Here is a 12416-nt window from a genome sequence, read left to right on the forward strand (position 1 = left end):
TCAACCAGCCAATTCATCCCCTGTCCTCAACACATTGGATGTGCACTGCTAGCTCAGATTCTACCAGAAGTGGATATGAGAGTTTAGGGAGATCAGACAGTTGTTCATCTCCTTCACTCTGAGGAAGGGAGGGCTGGTATTAGCCAAACAGATTGTTTCCAAGTGGAATTCCAAGTTTATTGTCCTTAGCCATCAGAAGTCTTGGTGCCCTTTGGAAAATTTTGCATTTGAATGCCCCTCTATTAGGACATAACTTTTTCTAGCACTATTTTCTCCAGAGCTGGGAAACATAGAGGGGGAAAAACATATTGGAAAGGAATAAAGGAATAGAGAGTGACCTCCATAGTTGAAAGCCCAATAAGGATGGACCCGTTATGGATTACTGGTTTGGTAGGAATTTATCTGTTATTTTCTTTTGGTCCTGCAGGCCAGTAACTAAACACCAAGAAGACTCTGTCTAACTGTATTTCTACTTAAGACCTTTAAATGCTAAGCTTGAAATAAGAATTCCAGAACAGGAATACTGACAAGTCTAGTTTAACCGCATTTATGAACAATTTTATCTAAAAAACACAGAAAAAAAAGAAATTCCTGCTTCTAAGAATTACTGGTTAGCTCGTATATATTCATCTTCAAGTGAGGCACACTTCCATTTCTGATACCCATTGCTATACGTTTTCTCAAGGATATAAAGTATTCTGATTCAGACATGTAAGATGCTTACTGTAAGTTAGACTTTGCTGTCTTTTGAAGGTGTCTAGTATTTTTTCTGTAAGTTATAATACTTGATTTTTTACCATCTTTTTTCTCTGCAGAAGTTATTATTGACTGCTCTTCAGAAGTAAGCATTTTAAGATTCTTCTTTTATGATGTTCTTTTAATGGTCTTTGGTATTTCCTCCATCTTTTTGTGCAGTACTTCTTAACATAAACTTCAGTGCTCTACATTATGAGTAAATGTCAAGGTAAACCCAAATGCTGGCTCATGTGCTGGATTATGCATATTTTTTTCTCACACTTATGGAAGATCGTTGAAAACTAACATGTTTATAGTGAGTTTACACATTTGTTAATGTGTTATTAAAAAAAAATAGCAGATGTTTATATGTTTAGCTTTCTTTTGTTAAAATAACTCTTTTTCCTCATTTTCAGTGCCTTCAGAATTCTTTTAGAAACTGATGAAGATAGGCTGCTTGTTGTGTTTAATCGAGGGCTGATTCTGATGTCTGAGGTAATAATTGTTAGAATTCTTTATTAGTAAATAAAGCAAATCCTTTGTTTGGAGAAAATAGTCACTTACAAAATAACAGACTTTCTATATTTAAAACCAAATGCTTTTTTCCTGCATTATGCATTCACAAAGTGAATGAGTGATTATACCCAGCAAGGCAGCTGATCTGTTTTGCATTTATACCCCATGCATTCTCAGAGTAGGGATGACTGGCTGTGAATTTTTAACCATTTTCTGCACTCCTCACTGCACTGCTCATCATACTTCGTGCACACATTTTGGTTTAATGGCACATTGTGCTATTGTTGCTTAACAAGAGTGACCATGACAGTGCTAAAAATACAGCACTCAGTTTTCTTAATGCAGAATTGTTGCAGGAAAATTATTAAAAACACATGACCAGTGTAAATAAGAGGCTTTGCATTGGTAGTGCGGTTTCTACTCACTCAGTGGTTCATTGTGCTTGACAGGTTTATATAATTTCATACATTTATAAAGTTAAACATGGCTGTTATAGCACACTTTCAATATAATAATTTAATGGTGTTTATTGTAAATAAATGTATTTAATTAGATTTCAGTAAGTTGTATTTTTATTAGTACTACTTGTAAGGGGATTGCAATTCCCCATAACTCCCCCTTCCTTTTAGAACTAGGTGGGATTAAGGTAGGGGTACCATTCCCCCATTACACATGACATTATGGAAAATGTAGCTTGGAGATATTGTTGATTGGTGATATGGTTATACATCAGGCAGCATCAAGTACAAAGTTACATATTTTATGTTACACTCACAGAATCCAGGCCTATTAAAAGTTATTTTCCATTGTTAGTAAATGCATCACAGCATTTGATGAGTCAAGTGCCACAATGCATTTTTCCACTTGTTTAGTATTTTTTTAATAAAAAAGCTTTGTAAACTTTTTGTTAAACTACGTCCCAAATAAATTTAGTATTTTCTACTGTGGCATTACCTTGGGGATAATGTGTGTTGTGTCCATGCACTGATTAAAGTCTGTGGAGGCTGCACACATTTTTACTACAGTAATGCCACTAAGGCTATTGTTTACTGTTTCCTCAGTGGCGTCAGTGTGTAAAAAAATGGGACTTTTGAAAATTGAATTTCTCCTTCGAAAATGAAGTAAAAAATGTATCCCTTTAATATTTAGAGGTGCTGTTCAGCAGTTTTTGCACCACAGCAAGCTAAAACAATTATTGAATGTGAAAAGGCATGTGGTGGTGCGACTTCAGGAGGGTTTCCTCTATTCACATCTCCATATTTATACTAACTCCAGTGCTGCACAGACTGGCAAAAAAGGACAGATCCCTTTCCCAAGGTTCAGAATCTTCACAGATTCCACAATAAGCCTTTAACTGTTGACTGAAATACATCGATCAGATGACTGTCCACCTTTACATCACCAGGTATAAAAATCTTATGTGAATAATATGCATTCCAGTGCTGCAAGTCAGTGTTCAAATGAAATTCTGATACAAACAGTAAATTAAGATTATCACCTTTTCAGATGGCTACACTGTCATTTCTTACTGAAATATGTGAGATTTTATGTATTGCATACTCATCCTACAAAAGACATATTTTCTTTTTTTTTGTTAACCAAATTATGAAGCTTGTGTAGTATAAAAATGTTATTTTGCTTCATGTTGTGTTAAAGAATTTGGACATGTGTCATCTTTTTTTTCAGTACTTGAAAGAAAATTGGAAAGCAATTCTTTATTCTAAAACATTAGGACATGTTGCCACTTATTTCTTTGTAGGACAGAGCTGTCCTACAAATCTGTACTGTGTTACAGAAGGAGAGATAAGTGAAAATCCTGTTTTAAGTCTGACCCTAAGATTGAAAATGATTCACAGTCTTGAGACCAGTAGCATTGTGGATTTAGTAGGATAATTGTCTCATTCTGCATTCATGCCAATGTCAGATGCAATATTATCTTACACTTGTAATATGGTGGTCTTCTCATTGTAGAAAACACCACGTCATAATTATTGGATCTACAAAACTGAATCATCAGAGTCAGTATTCTGATACATAAGAATGAACAACACTTTATCACCCTAAATAGGGCCAGCTGCTTGCTGTTGCAATACAGAGCTCAATATTTACTGTGCACTCATTCTGTACAAATTAATTTCCTCACGTTTTAAGTTTGTCTTTTGTTTACCAGTTCCAGTTAGAAATTCAAAACCATGTAGTGCACTTCCCCCAAAACCGTCTGTATCACATCGAAACCTTGCTCAAGTCTGGCTGGGTGGAGTTCCAGGATAAAGGCTGTATTAGTGGGCTGGGTGCTGGGTGGGGGGATGGTTGAGATGAGTGGCTAATAAAGGCTTGCACATCCCAGTGGAGGGAGCATTATTTGCAGTTATTTGCACTTGGCACATGCATTTGTGGTACTTGCAGGCTTTGGGAAGCAGCACGGCGACTGGACATGTGAGCTTGATGCTGCCAAGCTAGTGATTTTAACCCTCATTTCGGTCTATGTGGAAGCAAGCATGTGGAGTGCCTAGTAGACCTCTACAGGAAAGTACATAGTTACATTAGCTACAGAGGCAATGGTAAAGAATTGTTAGGAATGCCTTGCCATTAGTATAAGTGGAGACTTCCTTGTGGACTTTTTAACGTACCCATGGGAGTGGTGAACCATTAAGTAGGTTTTTAAAGATGCAGGAGAAGGATGATGATGATATTTTCTGTCTTTTGTGGGCACTTCCACTGACAGGACAGTAGGCGGGCGACATGCAAGTCTTTCAGTGGTCATTTGGCTGATGGGAGAAGTCGATCTGCAAACAGCAGATGAAAACCAATATTCAAACCTGCCTGGATGATGGCTTCCTCTATTGGGCTGTGTTTTCTGAGTCAGTGGCCATGATTTCACTTTTAGGAAATTAATGGGTTCAGGATTTATGAGAGGAAGGCTGAAAAGAAACATTTTCCATCAAAAAATAAGCTTTATCATTTTTGCCCCAATACTGTCAGATAAGAAGTGAATGTAGATGTTCTTCGTGTTTCACAGTTGCAGTCATCACATTTGGGTTATCTGCTTGCAGTAGCCCTCAGTCGGCCTGATTATCAAAGTCTTGGGTCCTGTGTCGGTTGCTGTCTCATCTTGCTGTCAGGTATTCAGGGGTGTAAAGCATGCAGCAGACGCCATTACATCAGTCTTTCTTGCCGTGCGGTGCCCGAAGCAGAAGCAGTTCGCAAGTGCCGGTCGGCTCCCAAAATTTTTGTTTGAGTTTCAGAACCGAAGTCTTCAACTAAAGCTAAGTACCCCAATGGGGAAACTTTTTCTTGTTCTAAACCGATGTCAGTAAAAGTTAATAATTGTATTTCTTGTGGAAAGTAAATACCTCATAAAGATTTCCATTCGTACTGTATTCCTTGCCTAGGCCCTGACCATGACATACCTCGTTGTCAGTTTTGTGCCTTATTTAAACCACAAGCTATTCGTCGTTGGTATATTTTCGCTTCTAAATATTTTGGTACTCTGTTCAGTTATCCAGATATGTCTTCAGTAAGCCACCTGACTACCGACATTCCCAAAAAACGCAAAGATAAAGACAGAGACAGGTCGCCTAGGTCCAAAGCTGCCAACGACGCTTCTAAGCTAGTCTCCAGTTCGCCAGTACTCAGTGAGGTGCGTTTGCAGCCCCTGATACCCGCTACTTCAGATGTGCAGGCTTCTGCTGAGGCCCATTTGGAGTCCGGTATGCCGCAAGATGCTTCAACTGTGGAACCCGCGGATGTCTCTACCTTGGATGGGTTCGGAGCCGCTATGCAGGCACTGGCTTCTGAGGGTGTATTCAGGCCTACTGACTTTCATATTAAACCGACGTCATCTTCGTCTTCAAGGCCCAAAACTCGAACCATGCCTAGGAAAAACAATGCCCAGACCACATGGTCAGGCATCTATGCCTAAAAAACAAATGATAAGAATGGCTGAAGACCTTATTACTTTAATCAGGGGAAGCCAATCTTCCCCCTTTAAGAGACCTAGGACTGAATTGGCTTATGATGCTTCTGACCAGGACCCTGAAATTTCTGTCTTCTCTGATGACCATGATTTACCCTTATCTACCTGTGAGGATTCTGATGCAGAGGACTTTATTCCCTCTGCTTCTCTCCCAGAGGATCTTTCTTTTGGTGAAACCTTGCATACTCTTAGGGAGCATTTTCACTGGGAAAGCCAGGATTACTCTGATTCTAACAAGAGGCTTAGAGATTTCTTACTCCTGCCTCAACACAGGCATTTAGCTATCCCTCCTGTGCTGAACATTGTTGACGATGCCTTTTCGGAATCTAGCTTGGCCCCTGACTCTTTACCTCCTGCTCCCAGAAAACCTGATAGATATTAGGGTTCATGATTCTCACAAGTTCCTTTTTAAAACCCTTCTGTGGATCCTGAAACCATTTCACAGGGACCCAAGGGCATTAAGGCTACTACTGCCAAAAGTCCTATCCTCTCTCATAGAGATTCCAGGGCCTTGGATAGATGGGGTAAGAAGGTATACACCTCTGCAATCTTGGCCATTAGGGCCTTAAATTGCCAGTTTCATATGTTAAAGTATCAGCAGCATATTATTGGATTACTTAAACAGAAAATTATGTTGATTCCTGATTGTGCTGAAAGTAAGGATTTACAGGATTTAATGCATTCTGCTGAACAGGTTGGAAAACATACTTTGCAATGTGGTTTTGATACACTAGAGGCATCTTGCAGGGCAGCTGTCACCGGGTCTGTACTTAGAAGGCATGCTTGGCTTAAGGAGCAATCTTTGCCAGATCATGTTAAAACTAAATTGCTGTATGCTCCCTTAAATCAGGACCGCCTGTTTGGCAACAAAGCAGAAGTTGTTCTTAAAAAGATGGAGGAAAAAGCTAAATCTATGCAAACTGTTAAAGATTTCTTACAAGTGCAGCCTCCAAGATTTAGTAGGCATTGGCCTCCCAAAAATTGGTCCTTTCCTGCCTCTTCCAGGCCTTCTCAGTTCAAACCCAGACCCAGCAGAACAACCAGGCTTCAGTCCCAAGGTAAGCACAGGACTGAGCAGTGGGGGCTCCTACTTCCAAATCAGGGAGTAGTAAGACTCCCCCCTATGGTAAGCTGTCTCAATGACAACTTTAAAACTTCCAAGCACTTCTCAACTGACTGCTTCTTTAGGGGGAAAGATTGCTCTGCAAACAAAAAACTGGGAACTCATTACCTAGGACAAATGGGTTTTAAACATAGTTTTCCAAGGATACAGATTTCACTTCCACACATTACCAACCCCAAACGGTTGGCTAGATCTACCTGCAAATCAGTGGGCAGAGGCTCAAAAGGAAGTACACTCTCTCTTAAGATTGAAGGCTATTCAGACTATACCAGAAGAGGAAAAGGGACAAGGTTTCTACTCAAGACTTTTCCTGGAACCCAGAAAAGACAACTCAGGGCGTCCTATCTTGGACCTTTCTATCCTAAGCACCTTCTTGGTGATTCCAAAATTCAAGATGCTAACTCTTCACCAGTTGCTTCCCATGATAGGCAAAGATGCCTGGTTGGCAACACTGGATTTAAAGGAAGCCTACCTGCATATCCCAATCAGGGAATCTTGCAGAAGATACCTACGCTTCAAAGCAGGCTGCATGCACCATCAGTTCTCTGCACTGTCCTTTGACTTATCTACTGCACCCAGGGTATTCACAAAGTGCCTAGCTCCAGTCATTGCATTTTGCAGGCAAAGAGATATTCAGATATACCCATACCTGGACAATTGTCTAATTCAGGAAGAAAGCCAGGACATACTTTTGAATAATCTGGCATTTGTACAAAAGGTGCTAACTTGTCTGGGGTACACCATAAACGAAAAGAAATCACAGCTGGTACCCTGTCAACAAATTATATTCCTGGGAGCAAGCTTGAACACAACTTCCCAGACGGCTTTCCTCACACCAGAGAAACAAATTCATTTGACAACTTACTTCAAACTAGTGGCCACAAAAACCCTGCTATCTGCAAAGCAAATACTGCAAGCCTTGGGGTTCATGGCCTCGTGCAGTCTACTAATTCCATATGCAAGACTGCATATGAGGAAACTACAGTGGTATCTAAAAAGCCTATGGTGTCAACATTCTCAGGATCTAGAATCAATGATTCCTATCATACCTTGCCTACGGTTAGAATTCCTTTGGTGGGCAGAGGCCTGCCACCAAAACAAGGGACTACCATTCACTCTACCCCCTGCCGCCCAAACCCTAACAACTGACGCATCAGACTATGCATGGGGGGCTCACCTGGCAGGGAAGTGCATTCAGGGCAAATGGTACCCAAGTCAAATGCACACGCATATCAATCAAAAAGAAATGTTAGCTGTACAGAATGCTCTGACAGTCTTCAAGAACCAAATTCTTCCAGGACAGTTAATGGTAAAGATGAGCAAACACCACTGTTATGTGGTACATAAACAAGCAGGGGGGTACCAGTTCCTACCCCCCCTACGGACTAGCCATGGCTCTGTGGAACACAGTCTTGAGCTACCAAGTGCATTTACAGACTCAATTCCTGCCAGGAAAACTAAATACACTGGCAGACGATCTAAGCAGAAATCTCATGGACCCACACGAGTGGAAACTGGAGCCAAAGACTTTCAACATGTTGATAAGCAAATGGGGGAGCCCAGATATAGACCTCTTTGCCTCCCCCCTGAACTACCAGTTGGACAAATTCTGCACAAGAACTTCCCACAAACAAGCTTGGAAAGTGGATGCTCTGTCCTTCAGCTGGAAAAATCTGTCAGTTTATGCCTTTCATCCTCTGCCTCTCCTCTCCAAAGTACTACTAAAGATCAAACAGGACAAACCAAGGATGATACTGATTGCACCAGACTGGCCACGTCGACACTGGTACCCCTTCTGGCGCAGTGTGTCACAGCTAGCCCCATGGCATTTGCATCGGACCCCTATCCTGCTGCCTCAGCAGGAGAGCCAGATTCTGCACCCACAGCTTCAAACCCTGAACCTGGCAGCCTGGCTAATTACCTACTATCTCCGTTACCATCCCTCAGTAAACAAGTGTTGGATATCATTTTGGAGGCAAGGAGGCATAATACTAGAAAATCTTATGCTGAAAAATGGAAAAGATTCTGTGCCTGGAACCAAATTCAAGGGATGGCCACAGCAGCGCCCAATTTACCTCAGATTCTTCAATGCTTAACTGAGATGCTTCACAAGGGCCTTTCCTTTTCCTCCATCAAAATTCACGCCTCAGCCATTTTAGCTCATTACAACACAGAACCACCTCTCTTTTCTCACCCACTTCTCAAGCAGTTTCTCAGAAGGGCCAAAAACTTAAGACCACCCAGAAGAGCCCCAACTCCAGCCTGGGACCTTAACTTTGTATTGGAAAAACTCACTCTGCCTCCTTTTGAGCCAGCTGCAAGTGAAGAGTTAAAATTCCTTTATTGGAAAACAGCTTTCCTTTTAGCAATCACTTCAGCAAGAAGGGTATCTGAATTAGAGGGCCTTATGGCAGTGGAACCTTTCATCATCTTTCATGCGGACAGGGTGTCCCTCAGGACCAATCCCTCCTTCATGCCCAAGGTGGTATCCAGTGTGGCTCTTAATCAATCCATTCATTTGCCAACCTTCTTTTCTAATCCACAGAACAAAGGGGAATGGATACTGCACTCCTTAGATGTGCACAGACAACTTAGATTTTATCTGGGCAGGACTAAACCTCAAAGGAAATCTGAACTGCTGCTGGTGGCATTTGCTGCAGGGGCAGAGGGGAAGGCAATTTCAAAGCAAACCATTTCTAAATGGATAGGCCATTGCATTCATTTCTGCTATAAGCACCATGGAAAACCTATCCCACAGGGGATTAGACCCCATTCAACCAGGGCTGCATCTACCTCTACAGCCTTTCTCAGAGGTGTCCCTACCAGAGACATTCTAGAAGCTGCTACCTGGAGTTCTGTACATACTTTCACCAAGCATTACCATTTGCCAATTTTCTCTAACTCCAGAGCTGGCTTTGCCACTGCAGTCTTACAGGGCCTTATAGCTGGTCCTAATGCTGTCTAAATTCCTCCTCCCATCCTTAGCTTTGGGAATCTACCCAAATGTGATGACTGCAACAGTAAAACATGAAGAACATATTACAGTTGTGTACACATACCATAAATGTAGATGTTCGAGTGTATTCACTGCTGCAGTCCTGGTTTCCCTCCCTCCAGCCCCCTGACTTCTTTTGGCTATACCTCTACGCTCCTTTACTATGCTTAAAAGTTTTTTGGTGTATTTGCTTTTTTGTTGGCGCTATAACCTTGTTTATATATATATATATATATATATATATATATATATATATATATATATATATATATATATATATATATATATATGTATTTAACTGCTTCCAATTAGGGGGGCACCTGACATCTGTGGCAAGAAAAACTAATGTAATGGCGTTGGCTGCATGCTTTATACCCCTGACTACCTGATGTCACTTAAGATGAGACAGCAACCAACGCAGGACCTAAAACTTTGATAATCAGGCCGACTGAGGGCTACTGCAAGCAGGTAGCCCAAATGTGATGACTGCAACAGTGAATACACTCGAACATCTACCTTTATGGTAAGTGTACTCAACTGTTCTTTCTGACACCCTTAACAGTAAACTCTGCAACTGTTTCTCAGCTGCAGACTGTTCTACTTTTAACTCTAAGTAACAAACTCCCATCAAGTACCAGTAAAGTTAATACCATATAAGCTTGGGTGCTGTCATGGCTGATTGGTCTGAATGGTACATGCCTATGGATAACATGTTGACTTGCCTTCTTGTTTTTTGAGGTGCAGTCTACTACATAAAAAGGATGTGGTTTGAAGGTGTGTTTTTTTATGCTGTACTGTGCAGAGAATTAAAAGAGAGTCTGGGAGCAGTTGTTCATATTCTAATAGATAAATACACACATACCTACAGATGTGTGTCTTAAATGCTACAGAGATATGTGTTTTATTATACAGTTTAGCCAAAATTCACCATACATGCATACCCTCTCCTATATCACAAAGCAAAAAAGTAAAACATCAAGTATTTCAAAAACTACTTGACACCTTATCAGGAAGAGGTTGGAAGTTTTTGTGAACACTGTACTTGGCTGTGTATTTACTCTGTACATGCCAGTGGGTGGAACACTGCTGTCTTTTGCCAGGTGCTGCTGAGCAAAAGCCAAACTGCTGAGGCATGTGAAAGATGACCTTTTGGATGAATAGCACATGAGAAACTAGCTGCAACTTTCCAGATGTTCTTCATCTCACATTGCTGCAGTCCTTACATATGGGTAGTCCGCTGTCCTCGGTCGGCCCGAATACCAAAGTATTAGGCTGACGTCGGTCAAGGCGCTTAAAACTGACATCAGGACGTCAGGGTACAAAAGCGCATGACCGACGTCATTTCCTCAGTCTTTTTTGCCGCATGGTCCGATGCAGAAGCAGCGTTGCAAGTGCCGTTCGGCGTTCTGAAATTTTTCGAGTTCGGAGTTTCAGACCGAATCCAAGTTGGCTAAGTACCCCGTTGGGGAATATTTTGGTTTTTTCTTGCCTCAGTGTATTACCGGATGTCAGAAAAAGTGAATAGTTGTATTTCTTGTGGGAAACAGATACCGCATAGGGATTATCATTCTTTGTGCATTCCTTGTTTGAGGCCTGAGCACGACGTAGTTGGGTGTCGCTTTTGTGCTAGGTTTAATAAGCGCACTATTAAGCGAAGGTTAGATTGTGCTAGGCTGGTCTTCGGTAAGCGGTGCAATTATAATATGCCGTCGGATACTCCGACGCCCGCTTCCATGAAGAAGCGCAAAGACAAAGCGGTTAAACCCAGGCAAGATGAGTCGTCCGTTCTGGATGCCGGTTCTTTAGAGGCTTCAGTGGAACCGGTGATTCCGATGGAGGCTTCTCTGGAGTCTCAGGGGGAGACTTTGATTTTGCAGGATGTGGCCTCTCAAGAGGCAGGTCAGGCTGAAGGGGCTTCTCAGGTTTCTGTACTCCCCTCTCTTCCCAGGGTGGTTAGACCCTCTCCTTCTGTTTCCAAGGCTTCTTCCAGAGGCAGGCCAGGTTTGGCTTCTGTTGGTGTCAGTCCTAGTTCTGCAGGGTCTGTGCCTAAGAAGCACATGCTTAAAATGGCAGAAGATTTGATTACTCAGATTAGAGGTTCTTTGCCCCCTCCTGATAAGAGGCCTAGGGTGGAGCCAGAGTTGGAAAGTTTTGAACAGGCTTCGGATGTTTCAGAGTCTTCGGCCGAAGACTTGCAGGAGTACAATCCTTATTCTGAATCTGATGCAGAAGATTCCACTCCTTCTGCTTCTCCTCCAGAGGATTTTTCTTTTTCAGAGACTCTTCATTCTATGAGGGAACATTTTAAGTGGGAAGGTCAGGGCTTCTCTGATTCATGGAAAAGTCTTAGGGAATTTTTGTTTTTACCTCAACATAGGCCCTTAGCTATACCCCCTGTTCTGGATGTTGTGCAAGATGTATTTTCAGAGGCTTCACTTAATCCTGATTCTCTGCCTCCTGCGCCTGTTAAACCGGATAGGTATTACAGGGTGCCTGAGGCTCATAAATATCTCTATAAGAGTCCTAGGGCGGACCCAGAAACTATTAGTCAGGGACCTAAGGGTGTCAGGGCCTCTGTTGTAAAGAATCCGGTTCCTCTAGATAGAGAGGCCAGAGCTTTGGATAGATGGGGAAAGAAGGTCTATACATCTTCTACCTTAGCAATGAGGGCTTTGAATTGCCAGTTTCATATGTTGAAATATCAAAATTTTCTTCTTTCACAATTGAAATCTAAGGTGGATGCTCTGGCAGAAGGCATTGAGTGTAAAGAATTACAAGATTTGGTGCATGTTTCTGAACAGGTGGGTAAGCATTCTTTACAGTGTGGTTTTGATGCTCTGCAGGCCTCTTCTAGGGTGGCTGCCACTGATTCAGTTCTTCGCAGGCACGCCTGGCTTAAGGATCAGAATTTATCTGACCATGTTAAGACAAGGATTTTGGATGCTCCTTTGCAGTCTGAAGTGTTGTTTGACCCACCTGTGGAGTCAGTCTTGAAGAAAATGGAAGACAAGGCTAAGTCCATGCAGACTGTTAAAGATTTTTTGCAAGTTCAGCCTCCGAAGTTTAGTAGA

At 41.8% G+C, this 12416-nt stretch overlaps 1 protein-coding gene across 1 annotated transcript in view; it reads left to right on the top strand.

The window, feature by feature from the left end:
* The window catches only part of USP34 (ubiquitin specific peptidase 34), a gene marked incomplete in the record, with an annotated part of 5849982 nt that overhangs the window by 5426416 nt on the left and 411150 nt on the right, over positions 1-12416 (top strand). Inside the window, 1 exon segment of the mRNA XM_044061224.1 lies at positions 1152-1230. Within this exon segment, the coding sequence (XP_043917159.1) occupies positions 1152-1230 (79 nt within the window).

This window comes from Protopterus annectens, chromosome 1.part0, assembly GCF_019279795.1.
Source record: "Protopterus annectens isolate FY-2018-M chromosome 1.part0, PAN1.0, whole genome shotgun sequence".
Lineage (NCBI taxonomy): Eukaryota > Metazoa > Chordata > Ceratodontiformes > Protopteridae > Protopterus > Protopterus annectens.